Genomic DNA, 24,457 nt, shown 5'->3' on the forward strand with positions numbered 1-24,457 from the left:
AAGTTCCGTCAATCCTGGGCTGTATAACTTTCGGTTATACATGCTGTATGACTAAGTCTAAGCCAGCCCACATCCCGCCCAACTCCCGCCCTCGACACGCCTACCGAAACGCCCCGTTTAGGTTTGGATGTTGAGCGGCACTATGAAGGCCTAGGTCTTTTAGAAATATGTCCAAAACCCGTTTTTATTTTCGGCACTTGGACGTTTTTGAGAAATGTTCGTCAAGTGCCGACTTAGGCTGGTTTTCAGACGTTTTTCTCTTTCAATTATGAGCCTCATAGTGTTCTTATCTCAGATAGATAGGAAGGGAGTTCCACAGTGAGGGTGCAACAGAGAAAATGGTTTTATGTGTAGTGTCATAGTGGTATTGCATGCTGCCAGTTTCTGTATAAAATCAAGTCCTGCTGCATCACAGCCATAAGCCTATGACTGAAGGGGCACATCTTTGCTATTTTGTGCCCGATAGCTGGTCATTTTGCCATTGGTGATGGGGAAAAGGAAGAATAAACCTAAGGCATCTGCGTTTGGTTCAGCCACTACTTTTTAATGGACCAAAGCATGGCTTCTGCATAGATGGGAATCAGTTTCCTTGCTATCTGGAGCGTCCCTCAGCCCAATTATTAGGACTCCTTCTTTGCCACAAGTTTTAGTCATTCTAATAAGGGTGTGCTGGCCCCCTCCACTGTCTGTTGACTCATCCTCTGTAAAGGAACAGAACTTTGCTCCTATGCCATTTCCTATTTCAAAATAGAAGCCTACTGCAGGAGACTCTCCCTCTGACAAGGTTTCCTCTACTGAAGTATCATGAAATGATATTTGGAGAGTAGTCTTTCACACAGATTCCTCTTTGCAAATATTTTGCAGCAGGCAGCTCAGTTTTCCTTATCTACCATTTTTAAGTTTCAGGAACAAGATTTGACAATATTCACATAGTAACATAGTAAATGTTGGCAAATAAAGAACAGCACAGTCCATCAAATCTGCCCAACAAGGTGACCTGAATTGAATCTGGCACTCTACACAGATTCCGCTGCTTCATGATTAAATACTGGCATACTGAAGAAAGTCCATAGTCTGCTAGTAAGAAAGCCCTTGGATAGGTAGCATGGAATGTTGCTATTACAGTACTCCCTCGATATTCACGGGGGTTCCATTCCAGGAACCCCCGCGAATCTTGAAAAACTGCGAATACGGTTTTTCGTGGGGGAGACTGGAGAGGGCAGCGTGAGAGGCAGGAGAGAGCAGCCAGAGCGCGGGCAAAGCAGTTCCTGATTGGTAAGGCCCGACTTAGTGCAGGAAGAGGCGGTCAGAGCATACAGCAAGTGATTTCCTTCACTCGACTGCGCTCCAGCTGCTTTCTCCTGCCTCTCCAGCTGTCCTTTCCTTGTCGGCGGTTAGCAGTCGGAAAATACCGCGAATGACCGGGACTGCAAACAACTGGGGGAACACTGTATTTGGGTTTCTGTCAGATACTTGTAATCTGGAGTGGCCATTGCTGGAAGCAGGATACTGAGCTAGATGAATCACTGGTCTAACCTAGTATGGATATACATCCCGTACCGGGATCTCAAAAAGAGAGTCCCTTTTCTTAAAAAACACATGTGTAGCATCCAATCCTGATCTGAAGATAGTGCAAAGAGTAAGACTGCAACCAGTTGTGAGAGTCACCAACTCAGACCCTGAAGTCTCCAAAATTTCAGAAACATTTAAAACATCAATATCTTTTTTTTTTTTTTACCTGACTGCAGCTTTTTTATTTTACTTTTATATTTAAATTTATCTTTCCTTTTGAAAATGTAGTTCCTTTCTTTTTTGGTTTGTTTTTAAATTTGTAAACAGCTCTGCTGTTATTGTGAAGGGCGGTCTATAAGTACTAATAAACAAACATCTGGATCTGAGTTCCTGTGATAAGGAAGTACATGTACTGGAGAGGAGAGGTTAGGACACAACACAGTCTCATATGAACAAAACACTTTGGCTCAAATTCACTAAGCAAACCGATCGTGTACCGATCGGTTTGCGAGCCCTTTGCGACCAAATTTCCCTCCAACCCTATTCACTAAAGTCTGTAGCGATCCTCCCATGCAAAATAGCTAAGCGATTGATTCACTAACAATTGCTTGGCTATTTTGAATCGGGTTTTACTATTAGCAAACCTGACTTCTGCAGACCCGTCGGTAACTGAGTTACCGTCAGGTCTGCAGGTTTTCTGATAGGCTTGCCTGTCTTAAGTCATTTTTTCCATGGCACAGATATTTTGCGTGTTACACATGCAAAATATCTGCTCCATAAAAAAAAATAATAATAAAATAAGACAGGCAGGCCTGTCAAAAAAAGTGTACCCCCCACAAACAAACGCGCTCCTCCCTGAAGAAAATGTGCCCCCCCAAGCACGGCCACCCCCCCCCACCTCCACGGCCCTCGCCCTCCCTCCCTACGACCGGCACGGCACGGCCCTCCCCCCTCCGGCACCAAAACGTTGGGAGCAGGACGGGTACTCAGTCCCTCCTGCTCCTAGGCCGCCCACCCCTGGTCGGCCAAGGCGGTCAGGCCCAGCCCACCCACCCCGGTACCTTTAAAATAGTTGGGAGCAGGAGGGGTGCCCGGTCCCTCCTGCTCCTACGCCAATCTTTGGGAGCAGGAGGAAAGTCCTCCTGTTCCTGCTCCCCCGGCCGCTGCTGCGCAATAGCGGCCTTAGGCTCCGCCCTGGCGTATCATCTGATGCACGGGGAGGGGACTAAGGTACTGATTGGCTGAGGTGCCTCGGGCGCCTCCCTAGGAGAAGCCTGGGAGGAGCAGGAACAGGAGGACTTTCCTTCTGCTCCCGAAGATTGGCATAAGAGCAGGAGGGTCCGGGCACCCCTCCTGCTCCCGAAGATGGAAGCCTTGTCGCAAGGAGCAGGAGGGACCGGGCACTCCTCCTGCTCCCAACTATTTCAAAGGTACAGGGGTGGGTGGGACGGGCCCAACTGCCTGGGCCAGGGGCTGGGATATCTAGGAGCAGGAGGGTCCGGGCACCCCTCCTGCTCCCAACGTTTTGGTGCTGGGAGGGGCATGGCCGTGCCGGAGGCAAGGGCTGTGCCTTGCCGAGGGAGAGCGAAGGAGAGATCGGGGCCTCGGGGGGGGGGGGGGGGTGTCGGGCAGGGCCGGTGTGTTGGGCCGGTGGGTGGGGCTGGTGTAGGCTCTCCTGCCTGCCCTGCTCTGCCTCGATCTCTCTTGCCTGCTCGCCGGACTCTCATACTCTCTGCCGCCGTTCCCCGCAGTGCAGGCCTGCTTTAAAACCACGGGCTTGCACTGCAGGCAACGGCAGCAGAGAGTAGGAGAGTCCAGGAGCAGGCAAGAGAGATCTGGGCAGAGCAGGGCAGGTAGGAGAGATCGAGGCTGAGCCCTAACAGCAGTGACAGGAGGCTGCTTCTCCTGTCACTACTGTCAGGGTGTGCACATGAGTGGGGATCGCTCTCTAGTGATTCTGGCCATGGGTAGGGGGCGTGCAATCGATCGTCCCCCATTTGCATGCAGGCCTTTAGTGAATTCATCGGCCGGCATGCAAACAGAAACGGATCGCACACGGTTTGGAGGTTTAGTGAATCTAGGCCTTTATTCTTTTTAGTTTGCCTCACACTTTACAGAAAGTTAGCTTGGCTTACCTCAGCCAAGCAGTACAGGCAACAGTCATTTTTGTACAGCTCTGGCCTCAGCTGATGTCTAAGGAAAAAAAAAAATCAAGAGTTCACCTCTCTCGCTCAGGGACCTTCCTGAACTAATCTCAGGCTCATGCATATATTCTCCTCCCTACCTGAGAACCACTCCTGTGACTCATTAGGACCGCTGAGCCCAGTGCATCCTAGGAACTCTATTTTCTGCACTACTGGGCCAGCACCCTCTGCTGCCCAGTGGTAGAACAACATTACTACTGAGCGAGAATCCCTGATTATTTTATAGTCCCCTTGTGCAGGAATCATTTCTTTCTTAGTAGAGGGTAAATAAATACATTGTATAGGTGGAAATCTCTTCAGGTATTTGCAAAACTTCTTTCATATACCATTTAACATTTCTCTTGCTGGAGGAGCTAAGATTGCGGTTGTGGTAGAGGAGCTCCCAAATCACTGGCTACTATCCCTCTGAAACCCAGGAGTTACCTCCCATTACTGTTTCAAGTCCGACGGATACTTTCGTCCAGAGTAGGGATCAACCTCCAGTTGATATCGGTCAGCTGTCTGACCCCCGTGTCCGGTGAAGCAGATGCAGACTCAGTTGGGCAGGCCTACTGTTTTTCTTTTGTCAAAGCAGGCACTGTAAAATTAAATCACTGGAGACTTCCTCAAAAGCTGTGCAGCAACATGGCACAGACCTTGGTGCTTGGCTTTATTTCCAGTTATTCTATACAGTGATCTTCTACATACATCTCACCAGGTTCATTGGGCAAGCTGCTGTTATCTATGTCCATGTCCTTCTCCATCACTCCTTCTCCCTAAGCTGCACTATCTATTCTGCTACAATGTGTCTCCTTCCAGCCATATTTAAGCCCCACCTAAAATTCTACTTTTTCAAGGCTGACCTCAAAGTCTGTCCCATTCTATCACAGGCTTTGCGTGTGTGTTGTCTCCACTGTAAGCTCTATGGGGAAGGAATTCTCTCTAATGGGTATCTGTATAGTGCTGTGCACATCGAGTAGCACTACAAAAGTGAGAAGTAGCAGCAGAACTATCAGCATGAAGACAAGGATGTACATCTTTCTATAAAATTTCATGCAAGGTACCAGGTTAAACCTTACTTTATTTATAAAATTGCATCTATTATGTGGCTGATGCAGCATCGTTCCACTTATTGGTTCAATCTTCCATTTTAAGCATGCTTGACTATTGTAACATCATTTATTTGGGAACCTTAAAAAAAAAAAACAACCCTTTAAAGACTCCGAGTTATTCAAAATTCGGCAGTTCGACTGATTTTTGGGTTAAAAATAATAATAATAATAACTTTATTTTTGTATACCGCAAATACCACAAAATAGTTCAGAGCGGTTCACAATGCAAGAGAATGTACATATACAGCGAAGATACAGAGAATTAATTGTCACAATATGCAGCGGAGATACAGTGAATCATGAGAACACATAAGTCCCTATTATCAAAAACTTCACTGGCTGTCTCTGGAAGCAAGAGGTTTGTTCAAATTTTTCTGTCTTTGCTTTAAATCAATATTTGGTCTGGCCCCTATGTACTTGGTCTCTCAATTTAATTTGGATAGCTCTATTTCACCTATCCAACAATAAAGACCTGCCATTATAAAAGATTCCTGGACAGAACTCTCGCTTTCCAGGCAGGTAAATGGAACGAATGGCTGGGTAACATTATCATGCATTCCTCATTCTATTTTAGTTTTAGAAAATCAGTAAAAACAAAATTGTTCAATCGATTTGTAACCTAAAAATTCTATAGCTTTTACTTCTTCTATTCTGTATGCATGTATCTGACAACTCTATATTGTGACTATTTCTCTGATTGTCCAGCACCTCTTATTGTAAACCACCTTGAACTATTATGGCTTTGGCGGTATAAAAGAATAAAATTATTATTATTATTATTTCTGCAATTCAGTCTTGTCCAAAGAAGTACATTTTTTCTTAAATATCGGCACATTTGGTAGAAGCTTTCCCACTTCACAGTAATAGGCCACTTAAAAACAAAAAATCCAGAGAACAGGACACGCAAAACATTGTTTTATTTGTCCTGTTCATTTAGTGCTGGATTTTACAGCTGAGTTTTGTATACGGTTAGAACGCAGTTAAAAACCGATGCCATCGATCACAGCACATGGCACTGGAAGACTCAGAGCCCACAGTGCTATTTACCTGTGAAATGGCTTTGAAGGCTGCAGACTTGCCAAGTTTCTCCCCGCCTTTGGAGACAGACTCTGCTGACTGCTTTGCTGTTTTTGCTGCTTCTTCCACTCCTTCCTTTATTTTTCTGCCAATATCACTCTTACTGACTTCATCCAAACCCTGCAAAGAAAGGGCAAGGATAAATGAAGAGATAAGGGCTAGCAAGGATTGCCGCCAACATGCTGACAATCCAGGTTTGATTCCTGGGTCAGCTCTGCAGAGGCAGCATTCACAGCTCCTAAGCAGAAAATCTCAGGTTTTTCCTTAACACCACCAAATCAATGGCCAGATGTAGGCCCCACGCAAGCCAGGCTCCAGGGACCCACAGCTTGTGAGGGCTGAACTGAGTTGAGAGGAGGATTAAAAAAATAGGATAAAAAGTCCTGGATAGTTGTGAAGGAGAAATTAGGTCTTACCTGCTAATTTGCTTTAGTCCCTCTAGACTGGCCCAGATGGGTATTATGCACTCCTATGACCAACTCCTACGACCAGACAGAGTGAGAACCACTGAGCTTTGACTTAACCTATAAGTGGACTGTACAGTCCCCTGGAAGCCAGTTACTAAATAGCCAAGCAGATGTCCCTCCAAGGAAAAGAGCAGCCAAACACCTCTCAAAAAAAACTCAAGGCACCTGAGCTGCTGCTGCCTGACCTGGTCAATTTCAGAATAGTTTGGACAACCCTCCGTAGGGCATCCCTGACTACATAAGTGACCACTTGATGACCTCCATACAGAAGCAAAGTAGGAGACCAGCATCGTAACTTAAATAAAGAGATTATGTACTTAACCTGGTAAGCTATTTTCCAGTAGATAGGTGAGACATTCTAGACAGATGGGTAGTGTCCCCCTGGCCACATGCCATCTGCAGAAGGAATCACTCTGGATTTTTCTTTGTGCCTTAGCTGTACTTCACTGGGCTCCTTAGCTCCACCTACAGTTAGTACCCAAGCATCAAGAGCCACTAAATAAACATGAAGTAGAGACACCTATGGCAATGAAGTTCAGCAAGAACCGTTCTGCTCAGGAAATAACATTAGAACATCAATAGCAAACAGCTTACAAAGGTCTCAAAGGAGCTCAGAAACTACTCCCACAGCCCTAAGGGCTGATAGGCATCCAAGAAACAACTTGGAAAAGCAGTAAGCAGGTGTAAGAAAAACAGGGTGGGAGTCTAGAATATCTCGCCTATCTACTGGAAAAGAGCTTACCAGGGAAAGCACATAATCTTTTTCCAGTGCAATAGGGGAGACATTCTAGACAGATAACACGTACAAAAGCAGTCCCCAAACAGCTAGAGAGGGTTTGCTGCGCCAGCCCATAAGACCAAGGACCTAAAGGCAGAGTCCTGTCTCACCAACAAAACTTGACAAACATATGTAGAGAAGACCATGTTGCCGCCCTGCACATCTCCTCAGGGCAGATAGCTCGAGCTCCAGCTCACAAAGAAGCCACACTTCTGGTAGAATGTACTCTAACAGAAACAGGAGGCTGACAAAATGGCCCTACGGATCCATCTGGAAATTGTAGTCTTGGATGCAGGAGCACCCAAGTTTAACAGAATGAGTCAGCACAGTCAGATAGATTAAATTTGTTAGTGACCTCCAGGTAGTGAAGAAGCATTCTGCGCACATCAAGTTTCTTCAAAAGGCGATCTTGCATCCTGGAACCAGTAGACTGAGAAGCAGGCAAATGCACTTTCTGCCAAGCCATCATCAGCCAGGGGAAAACACTGAAAAAAGAGACACCAGAGGCGAGAAAGAAGCCACGCTGCTACCCCCTCTGACTCCCACTCCCTGTGCCCGCTGAAGAAGCTAGGAAGCTTAGAATTTCTTGACGAGGCCATGAGGTCTAGTTCCAGGAGATCTCACTTCCATACAAAGAGCTGGAACGCCTAAGCCAAAATTCTCAATATCCAGGATGTAGAAGATTTCACTATTACTAACATTTACACTTTCTAGAGCTGTACACTATAACATACAATAAATGGGCCATGCTCAGATTTTGCAGAGAGAAAGTCTATCCAAACTTTGTTCCTGACCCGTAAAATGATCTGCCAACAGAAGAGGAAGATGAGGGTCCACCCATTGAAGTAGAACCACAACTTTACCCGCCAACTGAGTACATCACCTACTGCCCAGGCTGTAGAGAAATACCCCCATCATAATACTGATTGACCATGTGGTGTGGTGGACACCTGGAATGTGCTTCCAGAGAGCGTAATAGGGCAGAGTACGGTACTGGGGGTTCAAGAAAAGATTGGACAATTTCCTGCTGGAAAAGGGGATAGAGGAGTATAGATAGAGGATTACTGCACAGGTCCTGGACCAGTTGGGCCGCTGCGTGAGCGGACTGCTGGGCACGATGGACCTCAGGTCTGACCCAGCAGAGGCATTGCTTATGTTCTTATGAGTCGCCTCTTAAGACCAGACTCCTGGAGCTGAGGATGGAAGGCACCGAGCCCCCCAACCCGACAGCCCGGGATGTTTGGTGACCATGAGCTAGTTCAGCAAAAAGGTTTTAACTAGGTCAGTATTTATGGATTCGAATCTATCATAGCCTTTTTTTTGTGTGGTTAATTTACATGTATTTACATTTTATAAGAAAACTGTCTAGTTTGGAAAAAAACACCGACTCGAAGCAACAAAGGAAACAAAATAAATTATGCAGCTAAAGCAAGAAAACTTTAAAATAGACCTCAGTGCATTTGCAGGTCACAGTAAGGGGAAAAGGAATCTTTCTAAAATCTAAACCTTAATTTCACAAAGATAGAGAAAGGAGAACAAGAGGCCAGGACTGCCTTAGTTTTCAGAAAATTATTTGGTGCAGACAAAAGGTTCTGTACATGACCAAAACAATAACGGGGAGTGGGGATCCATCCCCAAGGCAAAAAGACAACAGCTGGCAGGGAAACAGGATCCGACAATAGCGGTTCCCACCAAAATGGAAGCCGTCATCAAAGTTCACTCCTTCTCAGTACACACACCTGCCGAGTCTCCACACAAGGTACTCAAAGGCACTTTTTTGGACACCGAGGCCAATGATGGAAGGGCCAAGAGTCGCGGCTAGCACATAAAGTGTAGATCCCAGCAGCATCCAGAGCTCAATGCTAGCAAACCTTGCAGTGCTTCTGGCGCTGCAAGCTCATCTTCCTTCTGGCACAGAAAGGGATGCCCCAAAGAGAGAAGAAAACCAGCGCCAGATACTGAAAGTAGAGACTGGCAGCTGTGAGGAGCAGATTGAAAGAATAACTAGTTCCCTCTAGTCAATGTACAGTGGTGCCTCGCATAACGGACGCCTCGCACAGCGAACGCTGCGCACAACGAACTTTATGTCTTGATCCGTACAACGAACTTCGTTTCACACAACGAAGTCGCCCGAGCTGCATCCTTCCGCGCAGGCACTGCGCTTAACTGCCCTCTCTCCGCCTGGTTCCCTCTTGCCCCCCCGACTCCCCGACACGATCGGGGCAAAAAGGAGCCCAAGCCCTCTTGCCCCGCCGATTCCCCAACTCCCCACACAATATCGGGCCAGGAGGGAGCCCAAGTCCTCCTGGCCACGGCGACCCCCTAACCCCACCCTGCACTACATTACGGGCAGGAGGGATCCCAGGCCCTCCTGCCCTCGACGCAAACCCCCCCTCCCCCCAACGACCGCCCCCCCCCCAAGAACCTCCGACCGCCCCCCCAGCCGACCCGCGACCCCCCTGGCCGACCCCCACGACACCCCCAACCCCCTTCCCCGTACCTTTCTGTAGTTGGCCGGACAGACGGGAGCCAAACCCGCCTGTCCGGCAGGCAGCCAACGACGGAATGAGGCCGGATTGGCCCATCCGTCCCAAAGCTCCGCCTACTGGTGGGGCCTAAGGCGCCTGGGCCAATCAGAATAGGCCCGGGAGCCTTAGGTCCCTCCTGGGGGCAGGGCCTGAGGCACATGGTCGGGTTGGGCCCATGTGCCTCAGGCCCTGCCCCCAGGAGGGACCTAAGGCTCCCGGGCCTATTCTGATTGGCCCAGGCGCCTTAGGCCCCACCAGTAGGCGGAGCTTTGGGACGGATGGGCCAATCCGGCCTCATTCCGTCGATGGCTGCCTGCCGGACAGGCGGGTTTGGCTCCCGTCTGTCCGGCCAACTACAGAAAGGTACGGGGAAGGGGGTTGGGGGTGTCGTGGGGGTCGGCCAGGGGGGTCGCGGGTCGGCTGGGGGGGCGGTCGGAGGTTCTTGGGGGGGGCGGTCGGTGGGGGGAGGGGGGTTTGCATCAAGGGCAGGAGGGCCTGGGATCCCTCCTGCCCGTAATGTAGTGCGGGGTGGGGGTAGGGGGTCGCCGTGGCCAGGAGGACTTGGGCTCCCTCCTGGCCCGATATTGTCGGGGAGTCGGGGGGGCAAGAGGGCTTGAGCTCCCTCTTGCCCCGATCGTGTCGGGGAGTCGGGGGGGGCAAGAGGGCTTGAGCTCCCTCTTGCCCCGATCGTGTCGGGGAGTCGGGGGGGGCAAGAGGGCTTGAGCTCCCTCTTGCCCCGATCGTGTCGGGGAGTCGGGGGGGCAAGAGGGCTTGAGCTCCCTCTTGCCCCGATCGTGTCGGGGGTGCCAGGGACCACACGGAGTCACCCACCGTACCACCCGATTCGGGTAAGCGCAGGTATCGGTGGGTGGCTTATTTGCGGGGGGGTGCCTTATTTTACATTTTTTTCTAAAAAGGGGGGGCTGTCTTATTTGATGGCCCTGCCTTATCATCGGGGAAACACGGTAGAAAAAAAAAAAAATGAACAGTTAAGTCCCAGTTTTTGCCGCTGAGACTCTGCCCTCTCACTGTAAAATTAGACTCTACTTAGTCTGTCTTTAAATTTAAAAAATGTGTGTTGTTTTAAAAAACAATTATGTTTTTAGATGTATCTAAATAAAAATAATAACCAAAAATTTATCTTTTTTTATGTCATCTTAGCATATTTTATGCTACAGAACGAATTATTTTTTTTAACATGTATTGTTATGGGAAAACGCGTTTCACATAACGAACTTTTCGCATAACAAACTTGCTCCTGGAACGAATTAAGTTCGTTGTGTGAGGCACCACTGTATTTTTATTATTATTTTATTTTTTCAATTGCTCATTTGGCTATATAGCAGGCAGACTCCTCAGGCTCTACAGACTGACCTCTGTTTACAAATAGAACAAACCAGCCAAGGCTTTTTTGTTTTTAAAACCATTCCAAAACCCAAAGAAAAGGATCTAGGATGGAGAAGGGGGAAGAACTCGGCCACTCAAGAGACCCCCCCCCCATGGGCCTCAGTCTCAGTCCAGCAGCCAGTAAAACAAAGGAGAGAGGGAGTTAACATTTCCATAAAACAAAGTCAATAAGAGATTTTCACCTCCAGGAACCAAAACCTCAAAGAGACTGCAGACTTACCACATCTACCATTTGCTGAGGTGGGGCTGGCTTCCAGGTGACTGCACAGTGTACTTATAGGTTAAGTCAAAGCTTAATGGCTCTCAATCTCCATCTGCTGGTAGGACTGCATAATACCCATCTATTCCGGTCTAGAGACTCTAGAGCAGTGGTCTCAAACTCGCATCCCGGGGACCACATGCAGCCACCAGGTACTATTTTGAGGCCCGAGATATGTTTATCATAATCACAAAAGTAAAATAAAACAGTTTCTTGATCATATGTCTCTTTAGCTATAAATTACAATATTATTATTCAGACTTAGCCAAAAGGAAAGATTTATAAACTATAAAGAGTTTTACCTCATGCAAAATTGTCATTTCTTTAATAATACAGTAACTATTTTGTCTGAGGCCCTCCAAGTACCTACAAATCCAAAATGTGGCCCTGCAAAGGGTTTGAGTTTGAGACCACTGCTCTAGAGGGACACTAAGGAAGGAAGACTTGTAGTGCCATAACCAAACAGGAACCTGTTCTGATTGGAGCTGGAAGCACAAGAAAGGAGCAAAGAGAAAACAAGTGCTCTAGATGTGTCTGTTCAACCGATATTCTCAAAATGTTTGGTTTGTAAATAGAAATATCAAAGGAAACAGGTTTGATCATTTAAATGTCCTAAGGAAACCTCCTCACAAATATTCAGCCAGAGTACTTGGCTCTTCCTGACCCAAAGTTACTCTTACAAAAAGCATGCTTCTTTTTTTGTTGTTTTATTTCACTATGCATGTATATAAAAATTGCAGGGACAAACAGCAGCCAGGGCTGTAGCCTCGCTAATTATGCTTTTAGACACACATGGATTTTTCTATGAAATTGTACAAAACTAGACCTAACCATAATGGTCTTCAATTCTTGTTTGTTAATACTGTTCTAGATAAGGGAAATCCTGCTCGTTTTGCCTTGTTTTGGACTGCTGTATCTAACTGCATCAGGGTCTCTGTGCTCTGGCTCCTGACTCATTCTGTTAAGACAAAAAAAAGGCAAGGAAGGTGTCTTTTTTGTCCGACTATCTGTACTCTAAGGCGAGGTGGTGTTCTGTCTTTTTATTTGTCCTGACTCATTCTAACAGGACCAATAATATATTCTGCAATAACTTCAAGTACCCTCTCTTGGAATACAAGGAATATAACTTTTTGTCACTCTACCAATGTGCCATTTAATTTTATTTTTAATAAAAAGACCCTCTTTTCAGAGTGTATTTTAGGACCCAACACATTTTTAACCTGGACAAGATGCTTTACAATTCTTGAGAATGAATACGAGGAAGGACACCTCTTTGACTGTACCGCTTAACTCCTCAAGTTTCTTTCTTAGCACTTCCGAGGTCTTTACAGTTTCAGACTCAATGGACTTCTGCAAAACAAAGAAAAATCAGCTTATAGCTAAAGGCAAAAAAATCTCCACATGTTACAGTGGCAGTGATTTTTAGATCCTGTCATGTCTCATCTTATTACCAAGTGGTAAAATTTGCTAGAGCAGATGCAACTTTCCAGTCTGAATCCTACATTCAAGCAATCATCAGTGCCTAGTGTCAAAGGACATCCACTCTGCTCTTGGACTCTAATTAGCGAGCAGCGTTAAAGATGGCCTGTTGAGACTACAATGCAGATTGAAGTACATGAGCTATGGAATAAAACTTTTAGAAGTGGCATTTTTCAAAGCCCATTTCCATGAGTAAAGTGCTATTTTACCCTCAGAAATGGCTTTGAAAATTGTCTCCCCATATATTTTCATGCTATACATATGGAGAAATTATGTCTTACCTGATAATTTTCTTTCCATTAGTCCTTCATACTATTCCAGACCAGTGGGACAGATACGTACAAGATACAAGGTGGAGATAAAATGTACAAGAGCTGTAAGATATAGGACCTAGCTAACCCTCAATATTAACATAGACAAGAAGAGCAAAATAAGGAAACCAGAGCCTAGCGACCCACTAACATATATACCGAAAATGTGACTTCTTTACTTTTAATCCTTTTTTTCCTTCTGAATATGGAAGTAGACTAGCTCCAAGGGCTAAGGAGAAATGCCCAGCGAGGCCGCCCCAAGGCTCCACAGTAGCGATCATAAGGAGGAGAGTTTCCGGAATAATGTGATGGACTAATGGAAAGAAAATTATCAGGTAAAATCTAATTTCTCCCTCCATAACGTCCTTCCCACTATTCCAGAACAGTGGGATGTTCAAAAGAAGACCTTATCACAAGAAGGTCAAAGTTGTCGCTGCCTGCAAAACTGACACCCCAAACCTAGTGTCAGAGCGTGCCACCATGTCTACCCAGTAATGCTTAACAAAGGAATACAGAGATAGCCTCGTAGCCACTTTACAGATATCTGCCAGCAACAAAAGGGCCGACTCTGCCCAGGAAACAATGTGCCTGGTCAAATGAGTCTGCAAGAGAGTTGGGGGCTACTTCCCGGACAGAAAATATGCTGAGGCAATCGCTTCTTTCAGCCATCTCGTTGGAGTGGGCTTAGCCACCAACCCTTGTCTGCAACCTCCCAAACAATTGATCCAAACAACTAAATTCATTGGTAACCTCCAAATAACAATAGAGCACCCGACGTACATTCAGTAGCCGTAGGCTCTCAAACTGGGCACATGCATCCTCCCCCCAGAAAAGGGAAAAGCTCCACCACCTGGCTACGGTGGAATGCCAAGACCACCTTAGGAAGGAAGGACAGAACGAGACGTAACAGCACTCCCGCCTCAGTAAACCGCAAGAAGGGGTCTCAGCAAGACAACACCTGAATACCTGAAACCTTACAAGCTGAGGTAATAGCCACCAGAAAGAAAGACAGACAGTCTTCAGTGCAAAGTCTTTTAATAATAATAACTTTATTTTTGTATACCGCCATACCCCGAAGAGTTCTAGGCGGTTCACATTAGTTAGACAGAGATTACAAGTGGTTACATATCAAATTGATCATAGAGTTGCAAACAACATGGAGATAGTAGTTACAAGTGGTTACATATCAAATTGATCGTAGAGTTGCGAACAGCAAGGAGAGAAGAAGGAGGGAGGAGGATAGAAAAGGGGATTACGGGTCTTGGTCTAGGTGAGTTTTGAGTAGTTTTCTAAAGTCGAGGTAGTTGTAGGCCTTGAGGACCATTTGGGCTAGCCAAGGGTTTAGTTTGGCGGCTTGGAAGGCATAGGTTTTGTCGAGGAATTTTTTTGAGTGGCATAGTTTTAGGGAGAGGAAGGCGAAGAGTTGAATTTTACGGGAGTTCTTATAGTTGTGGTTAAGGGCAAAGTGGGGGGTTATATAGCTTGGGGATAAACCAAATAATGTTTTGTAGCAAAAACAGGTGAATTTGAACATGATTCTGGATTCTAGAGGGAGCCAGTGGAGTTTGTGGTAGAAAGGGGTGATATGGTCCCATTTTTTCAGGTCAAATATGAGGCGGACAGCGGTGTTCTGGATCATCCTTAGTCTCCTGATGGTTTTCTTTGTGGAGCTCAATTAGATGATGTTGCAGTAGTCCAGTATGCTGAGGATGGAGGATTGTACTAAGAGGCGGAATGAAGTGTCGTCGAAGTATTTTTTTTATGGTGCGGAGTTTCCATAGTGTTGAGATACATTTCCTAACTGTGATATCAGTGTGTTTCTCGAGGGATAGATGTTTGTCCAGTGTTACACCCAGTACTTTTAAAGTTTGTTCAAGGGGGAATGTGGATCCATTTACTTGAATTGTGGTGTCTTTGATTTTGTCTTTGGGGGTTGCTAGGAAGAATTTTGTTTTGTCTGGGTTTAGTTTTAATCTGTAGGATAGCATCCAGAGTTCTATCTGACTAAGTATGCTTGTGAGGGAGTTAAGGAGTTCTTGAGTGAAACTGGTTAGAGGGATGACTATGGTAATGTCATCCGCGTAGATAAATAATTTTAGCTTGAGGCTTTGCAGGAGGTTTCCTAGGGAGGTGAGGTAGATATTGAACAGGGTGGGGGACAGGGGGGAACACCACAGGAGTTTTCCCAGGAGTAGGAGAGAGAATCGTTTTTAAATACTCTGTAAGATCTGTTCCGTAGGAACCCGTTGAACCAGTTAAGGACCTGGCCGGAGATGCCAATGTAGGCAAGGCAGTCTAGGAGAATGTTGTGGTCGACTAGATCGAAAGCACTGCTCAGGTCCAGTTGTAAAATCAGGGCACTGGATCCCAGGCTGAAGAGTGTGTGTATGTGGTCTAGGAGGGAGGCTATGATGGTTTCGGTGCTGTGATTGGAGCGAAAGCCTGATTGGTAGTCATTTAGGATGTCGAATTTTTCTAGGTATGTGGTAAGTTCGGCGTTTACCACCCCTTCTGCTATTTTGGTGAATAGCGGGATGCTTGCGATAGGTCTGTAGTTGGATGGGGTGCTTGATGGTTCTTTCTTGTTTTTGATGATGGGAGTTATTGAAATGTGGCCTTGTTCTGCTGGGAAACTGCCCGTGGTTAAAAGTAGGTTTACCCATGCTAACATATTGGCTTTAAAATGGATTGGAGCAGTTTTCATAACGTTAGGGGGGCAGGTATCCAGTCTGCAGAAGGAATTGGAATATTTGTTAAAGTATGTGTTGAAAGTTGACCAGTCGATAGTTGTGAATTGATTCCAGCTTAGGTCTGTTCTGGATCCTGGGTCTGGTTTGGGCCTGTCTGAGTTTATAAGGATTGGGAAGTCCCCGTGGGGGTTGGCTGGGGCAGATAACGATGATCTTAGTTTTTGTATCTTTGTGTTAAAGAAGTCTGCAAGGGAGTTGGCGGTTAAAGTGGATTCGTTAACGCAGGTGTCGGTGAGAGTTAAGGTTGTAGAGGTCGTTGACCAGTTTGAACAGGGTGCAGCTGTTTGTGACATTTCCAATTTTGTGGGCATAGAAATTTTTTCGTTTGGCCTTGGTGAGGTTTTTGTAGTTTTTTTAGTTTAAGTCTCCATGTAGCTGTGTTCTTGGGCACCAGATTTAATCCATTGTCTTTCTGATCTTCTTAGGTCTCTTTTTGCCTGTAGTAACTCTGAATCAAACCATCCGTCCAGGATTGGAGATCTAATTCTGCGAGTTTTTAAGGGGGCAATTTCATCTAAGATATTTGTGCTGTCTTTGATCCATGAGGTCATGATTTGGTCCGTTTCTACGTTTAGATTAGAGAGAGATTCGTAGAGGGGCCAGAATTCAACCGGGTCGATTTTACCTCTAGTGGAATGAGTTTTGGTGTTTTTTGATATTCTGTTTTTAGTGGCTTTTTGTTGGCATTGGATGGAGAAGTGGCATAGTTTGTGGTCGGACCATATGGAGTCTGTCCAGATGTCATGTTTCCAGTAAAATTTAGGGGTGGATGGTTCTTTGGCGGAGAATGTCACTAGGTCTAACTGATGGCCTCTTTGGTGGGTTGTGATGGGCGGGGGCTTGAAGTAGCCTAGTTGCGAGATTAGTGAAGCCTCCCTCAAAAGGGAGCCTTCTGTAAGGTCAGCAATACCAAATTGAGATTCCACTCAGGACAAATCTGGCAGATAGGGGGTTGAATGCGACCCACCCCTTTCAAGAACTGCACAACATCTGGGTGAGAAGCTAAGGAAGACCATTGCACTCGACCTTGGAAGCAGGCTAATGCCACTACCTCAACTTTCAGTGAACCAAGTGCCAAATCTTTATCCTTGCCCCTCTGGAGGAATGCTAAGATACGGAAAACTGAGGCCAAAAAAAAGGAAAGCACAGTTACTTACCGTAACAGGTGTTATCCAGGGACAGCAGGCAGGAGGAGCAGCAGAAGCAAAGAGGAAGGCAAGAGAGTCAGCAGGAGAAAGGGAGAAAAGCAGTTTTAAAGCTGTTTTAAGGCAGAGGAGGGAGACAGAGAAGAGCAGGAGGCTAGGGGCAGGGCGAGAGTTAGCTCCGCCCACCCCCACCGCGTCGGAGAGTCAGAAACCGAACTCCCTCATAAAAGGGGGTGGAGCCAATGGCGCGCAGCCGTTAGGCGCGCGGCAAAGGCGCTCGCCTTAGCGAGAGCGCCTTTGCGAAGGGCCTCAAGAAGGGCCAAGTCACTACACCCAAGAGCACAGGGAAGGACTGAAAGGTAAAGAAGCGGCAAGCACAGAAAGTAAGAATAAGCAGGAGCAGAAGGGACTAACACATTCAAGCAGCAGTAAGGTAAGGAAGAGAAAGGACAGCACACATAAGAAGGCATCAAGGCAAAAAGCAGATATAGAAGGAACAACCACACACAAGCAAAAGTTAGGCAAGGTTGTGCAAAGGCAGCAGGCACAGAAGGAACACGTAAACTTAACTGTTTTCTTAAAGTAGTAACCCCGATGGAAGCAGAAGGTAACCAGAAGATGAGCTTTCCAGTGTTCTGCACGGACTGTCATATGTATGACTACCTCCCCTCGGGGAGACAGTCATACGTATGCAGTCGGTGTCAGGAGCTGAAAAGCTTGAGGAAAGAAGTCAAGCGACTTGAGGACAAGATACAGGAGCTAGAAGGAATGCACACCACAGAGGACCCTACCAGGGTATTTGAAGACTTCAAGAGTGAGAGACACATCGAGAAGGAAGTCAGGGAACTCGAGGAATTCATTGAGGAAGCATACAGGAGGAGGGTGGAAGAGAACGAACTCCAGAGGAGAGATGAAGTTACACCAACACCAACTTGGAAGGGGGAGCAAGAAGCAGGTGACCTCATAGAAGACACCCACAGAAGAATACCGCACGAGGGGGAAGAATTGGCTAGTCGATGCCCAGAAGAAGAGAGAGTGAAGCACGCTGAGGACATTGACCTGAGACCGAAACGAAAATTGAAGAAGGGAAAGTCAACGATCCTGGTGGGAGACTCGATACCGAGGCATGTGGACAGCCACATAGCAGGAGGGAGAGAGGATCGACTGGTGACCTGCCTCCCAGTAGCGAGAACCAAGGACATCGTGGACAAAATTGGGATGATCCTGGATGGAGCGGAGACGGAAGAGACCGCAGTAATGATCCACATTGGGACGAATGATGTCAGCAGGAGAGACTACAGAAGAGGCACGCTGATAGAACAGTTCAAGATTCTGGGAAGGAAGCTGAAGATGAGGGCCAAGAAGATAGTATTCTCAGAGATCCTACCGGTACCGAGGGCAGATGTGAAAAGGCAGGAAGAACTACAATCAATAAATGCGTGGATGAGGAGATGGTGTGAGGAAGAAGGATTCCTCTTCGTGAGAAACTGGACAACGTTCTGGGGCAAGAGCAAGCTCTACAGGAGAGATGGACTGCACCTGAGCGCGGCGGGAACAAGACTTCTAGCAAACAACGTCAAGAGATGAATAGAACAGGCTTTAAACTAAGAGAAAGGGGAAAGCCGACAGTCGACCTAGCGTCGATGATTCGGAAGAAGGTATCCCGTGAAGATACTGAGGGGAAAAAAGGCAGGGAAGAAACAAGAGACAAATTACAGGAGTCAACTAACCCAGAAGAAGAGGTTAGAAAGATTGTAGCAAAAGAGAAGACACCAAAGACTGAAGCACAGGGAAAAGAAATGAAGACGACAAAATGCCAGGATCTAAACTGCATATATACTAATGCAAGGAGTTTAAGAAACAAAATGGGGGAGCTAGAAGCCATGGCCAATGCAGAGGACATAGACATCATTGGAATCTCTGAAACGTGGTGGAATGAGGAAAACAAATAGGATACAGCACTGCCGGGGTACAAGCTCTATCGCCGGGATAGGTCAGGTCAGAAAGGAGGAGGAATAGCCCTATACGTAAAAGAAAGCATACAATCAACAAGAATGGACACAGCGGAGATGATCAACAAACTGGAATCGCTATGGGTTAAAATACCGGGTAGGAAAGGGCATGAAATAAAGATGGGCCTATACTATCATCCACCCGGGCAAACCGGAGATAGCGATAAAGAAATGGATGCCGAGATGAAGCGAGAATGCAAAAGCGGTTACACAGTTGTTATGGGAGACTTCAACTATCCTGGGATAGACTGGAGTCTTGGAAGCTCAAGATGCGCTAGGGAGACAGAATTCCTGGAGGCTATACAAGATTGCTTCATGGAGCAGCTTGTTAGAGAACCGACGAGAGGAAATGCCACTCTGGATTTAATCCTAAATGGACTAAGGGGACCTGCAAAGGAAGTGGAAGTAGTGGGACCGTTGGGAAACAGTGATCATAATATGATCAAGTTCAAGGTTGAAGTAGGCATACCGAACGGAAAGAGAACCATAGCGACATCTTTCAACTTCAGGAAAGGAAACTATGAAGCAATGAGGGAAATGGTAAGGAAGAAACTTAGGAACACTTCCAAAAAATGGCAAACAGTAGAACATGCCTGGTCTTTTTTCAAAGACACAGTGAGCGAGGCACAAAATCTGCACATCCCCAGATTCAGAAAGGGGTGCAAAAAGGGTCGAACAAAAGACCCAGTATGGATGACTAAAATAGTGAAGGAAGCGATAGGCAATAAGAAAAATTCATTCAGGGAATGGAAAAAGGACAAAACTGAAGGGAACCGGAAGGAGCACAGGAAGTATCAAAAAGAATGTCACCGTGTGGTTCGAAAAGCCAAAAGAGAGTATGAAGAGAGGCTAGCCAGGGAGGCACGAAATTTCAAACCGTTCTTCAGATATGTTAAAGGGAAACAGCCAGCTAGGGAGGAGGTAGGACCGCTGGACGAAGGAGACAGGAAGGGAGCGGTGAAGGAGGAGAAAGAAGTCGCAGAAAGACTCAACATGTTCTTCTCGTCTGTATTTACAAACGAAGACACAACCAACATACCGGAACCTGAACAAATCTTCAATGGAAATCAAGCAGAAAAATTAACATCCATGGAAGTGAGCCTTGATGATGTACACAGGCAGATAGAAAAACTTAAAACTGACAAATCCCCGGGTCCGGACGGAATCCATCCCAGGGTTCTGAAGGAATTAAAGGAGGAGATAGCGGAACTACTGCAGCAAATTTGCAACCTATCCTTGAAAACAGGCATGATCCCGGAGGATTGGAAGATAGCCAATGTCACGCCCATCTTTAAAAAGGGATCAAGAGGTGACCCGGGAAACTACAGACCAGTGAGTTTGACCTCGGTTCCGGGGAAACTGACGGAAGCACTGATTAAAGAACACATCGATGAACATCTGGAAAGAAACAAACTTTTGAAAACAACCCAACATGGTTTCTGCAGGGGGAGATCGTGCCTAACGAACTTATTGCACTTCTTCGAAGGAATTAACAAACGGATGGACAGAGGAGACCCCATAGACATCATATACCTTGATTTCCAAAAAGCCTTTGACAAGGTGCCTCACGAACGTCTACTCTGGAAACTGAAGAACCATGGAGTGGACGGAGACGTACATAGATGGATCAGAAACTGGTTGGCGGGTAGGAAACAGAGGGTAGGGGTGAAGGGCCACTACTCGGACTGGATGGGGGTCACGAGTGGTGTTCCGCAGGGCTCAGTGCTCGGGCCGCTGCTTTTTAATATATTCATAAATGATCTAGAAACAGGCACGAAGTGTGAGATAATAAAATTTGCGGACGATACAAAACTATTTAGTGGAGCTGGGACTAAAGAGGAATGCGAAGAATTGCAAAGGGACTTGAACAAATTGGGGGAATGGGCGGCGAGATGGCAGATGAAGTTCAACGTTGAGAAATATAAAGTATTGCATGTTGGAAACAGAAACCCGAGGTACAACTATACGATGGGAGGGATATTATTGAATGAGAGCAACCAAGAAAGGGACTTGGGGGTAATGGTGGACATAACAATTAAGCCGACGGCACAGTGCGCAACAGCCGCTAAGAAAGCAAATAGAATGCTAGGCATAATCAAGAAGGGTATTACAACAAGGACAAAAGAAGTTATCCTGCCATTGTATCGGGCGATGGTGCGCCCGCATCTGGAATACTGCGTCCAATATTGGTCTCCGTACCTTAGGAAGAATATGGCGTTACTCGAGAGGGTTCAGAGGAGAGCGACACGCTTGATAAAAGGGATGGAAAACCTCTCATACGCTGAGAGATTGGAGAAACTGGGTCTCTTTTCCCTGGAGAAGAGGAGACTTAGAGGGGATATGATAGAGACTTATAAGATCATGAATAGCATAGAGAGAGTAGAGAAGGACAGATTCTTCAAACTTTCGAAAAATAAAAGAACAAGAGGACACTTGGAAAAGTTGAAAGGGGACAGATTTAAAACGAATGCTAGGAAGTTCTTCTTTACCCAACGAGTGGTGGACACCTGGAATGCACTTCCAGAGGGAGTAATAGGGCAGAGTACAGTACAGGGGTTTAAGAAAGGATTGGACAATTTCCTGCTGGAAAAGGGGATAGAGGGGTATAAATAGAGGATTACTGCACAGGTCCTGGACCTGTTGGGCCGCCGCGTGAGCGGACTGCTGGGCATGATGGACCTCAGGTCTGACCCAGCAGAGGCATTGCTTATGTTCTTATGTTCTTATATATTCTCACATATGGGTGACGTCATCTACGGAGCCCCGATGCGGACAGCTTTTTCAAGCAAACTTGATTGAAGATTTAAAGTTTGCTCTGCTGCTCCACGCATGCGTGCCTTCCTGCTCCATCAGAGGGCGCATCTCCCCCTCGTGGTCTCCAGTTCACTTAACCAGCAAAGAAGCCAACCTCGGGGAGGCGGGCGGGTTGTGAGAATATATGCCTGCTGTCCCTGGATAACACCTGTTACGGTAAGTAACTGTGCTTTATCCCAGGACAAGCAGGCATGATATTCTCACATGTGGGTGACCTCCAAGCTATCTGAAAGGGATGGAGGGAAGTTGGCAATTTAAGCAAATAGATTACGCAAAACCGATTGGCCAAAACGGCCATCGCTCCTGGACAATGTATCCAGGCAGTAGTGGGAGGTGAAAGTATGAACTGAAGACCACGTGGCAGCCTTGCAGATTTCCTCAATGGGTGTGGACCAGAGGAAGGCTACGGAGGCTGCCATCGCTCGGACTTTATGTCCCGTTACTCGACCATGCAGCGCGAGACCAACCTGAGCGTAGCAAAAAGAAATACAAGCAGCCAACCATTTGGACAAGGTGCGCTTGGAAACTGGGCGATCCAGCCGATTAGGGTCGAAGGACAAAAACAATTGTGGGACTCTCCGATGAGACTGAGTGCGTTGGAGGTAAAAGGCCAACGCTCTCTTACAGTCAAGCGTGTGTAGCGCCGTCTCTCCGGGGTGAGAGTGGGGCTTGGGGAAAAATACTGGTAAGACGAGTAGCTACTCAGGGGATGGCCCCCGAGCTCCAAAAATATTATAGCAAGCTGGCTAGACAGGTGTTCCTGAGGGCTAACAGCAGAATTCCACTGCGTGAGGCTGTGTCTTCTACCAGGCAGAGGTCCTACAGAGGAAACCTCTAAGCACCGAGCCTCAAACTTAAAATGACAGGTAAAAACCCAGAAATAATAAAACCACAGAGCAGATTAGAAAAACATTTGAACAACTTGCTTGCAGAAGAAAACCTGTATTCAGATGCATAACCCTAGCACTCAGGGCAACTAAACACATTACACTAGAATACCAAAAAGATTAGGGATAAGGGAAATAATGTGACTAAACTTTCGATCATGTGTTAACACTTTGGGTAAAACTTTCCACTTCAGTCCCTCAGTACAGTCACTATTTGACTATGTTCCTGGCCAACTTTCTACAACCAAATTCCAGCAGACACAGGGAGCAGAATACCACAAGATGTCCACAAAAGGCACTATATAAAAAATAGCACACACAGTTAATAGTACACTTACATATTTTCTCCGAGCTTGCTGCAAAGCGTCAGATTCCTCCAGCTTTTTTGCTTCTTCTCTAAATTTTTTTATGCTTTCTTTCATCTCTTTATTCTTAGACAGCTCCTGCTTAATGTTATCCAGAAACCCTGAGAGAAATCCTTTCCTTCCTTCAGATGCATAACATCGGAACTGGAGGGAAAGAAAAAAAACAAACAAACCCACAGATGATCCACTTAGAGGCAACAGTTAATGAGTTCTTTACCAAAAACTATAAGGTAGCAAGGGTCTCAAAGAGTTAGGAGTGGGACTCCTCAGCCAGGCAGGTTTACAGGACATTTACTACAAATATACACATACTGAATCTCAGAGATATGCAAATTTTCTCCTGCATATTCACTTAAGCCCTATCTATAGGGTTCCCCAGGACAAGATTGGAAGTCCCAAGAGATATTAATAAATAAATAAATAATCTACTGCACAGTAGCCATGAGACACACACTGCTAAGTAGTTGTGATACAATAATCCACTGTTCTATTCTATAACTGGCTTAAATTGACAAATGAAAGATTAGTTTCTTACCTGGATAATCTTGTTTCTATTCATTAGGACTGCATACATTAGGTATCAATCCATGCTCACGAACCACTTACAGAAGGGTGTCAATTGTATCTTTTAGTTCCTCCTCCTTCACCAGTGGAGTATAACTAACGTGACCATTTATTTTTTTTCCTCAAAACGGGACAGGACCCTCGGATCCTGGATCCTTCCCGGATCCCATTAAATATAGTGCAAAATATAGACAGCAGATATAAATTCTCAAAAGTGACACATTTTGATCACTAAATTTAAAATAAAATAATTTTTCCTACCTTTTTGTTGTCTGGTGAGTCTCTGGTTGCACTTCCTTCCGACTGTGCATCTGTTCTTTCTCTCTCCCTGTTCCCCCTCTTTCCTTCTCTCTCTCCATGTCCCCCCTCTTTCTTTCTCTCTCTCTCCATGTCCCCCCTCTTTCTTTCTTTCTTTGTCTCTCTCTGCCTCCCCTTTCTTTCTTTGTCTCTCCCTGCCTCCCCTTTCTTTCTTTGTCTCTCCTTGCCCCCCTTTCTTTTAAACCACAAATCTCTCTCCTGTTGCATCTTTGAAGAACTTTAAGCCTACAGCAGGGCTGCCGCTGGCATTCAGGGCCATCTTTCCTATTTGCAGGGGGTTTGGGCACCTCCCGCAACTGGTTGGTGTCGAGCAGCAGCTCCTCTAGGCTTCTGGTCGAAAGAGCTTTGACAGAAATAGACGGCTACAGAAATAGGCAGCTTTTTGCTACAGCCAATGTACAATAACAAAATTGCCATGTGAATCCATCTGGTAATAGAAGCCTTGGAAGAAGGTCTGCCTAGTCTGAACTGACTAGTAGTTAGCACAAA

General features: G+C 46.2%; 1 protein-coding gene across 4 annotated transcripts in view; it reads right to left on the reverse strand.

Moving 5' to 3' along the window:
• Positions 1-24,457, reverse strand: part of TIMM44 (translocase of inner mitochondrial membrane 44) — a 109,005-nt gene that overhangs the window by 73,980 nt on the left and 10,568 nt on the right. For all 4 annotated transcript variants that reach the window (XM_033953629.1, XM_033953628.1, XM_033953631.1 and 1 more), the window contains exons 3-5: positions 23,060-23,230; positions 12,593-12,673; positions 5,855-6,004 (exon numbers count right to left, since the gene is read on the reverse strand). In XM_033953629.1, coding sequence (XP_033809520.1) covers positions 5,855-6,004; positions 12,593-12,673; positions 23,060-23,230 — 402 coding nt within the window. The remainder of the gene's footprint in view (positions 1-5,854; positions 6,005-12,592; positions 12,674-23,059; positions 23,231-24,457) is intronic.

The sequence above is a fragment of the Geotrypetes seraphini genome, chromosome 8 (genome assembly GCF_902459505.1).
Source record: "Geotrypetes seraphini chromosome 8, aGeoSer1.1, whole genome shotgun sequence".
NCBI classification, from domain to species: Eukaryota; Metazoa; Chordata; class Amphibia; order Gymnophiona; family Dermophiidae; genus Geotrypetes; species Geotrypetes seraphini.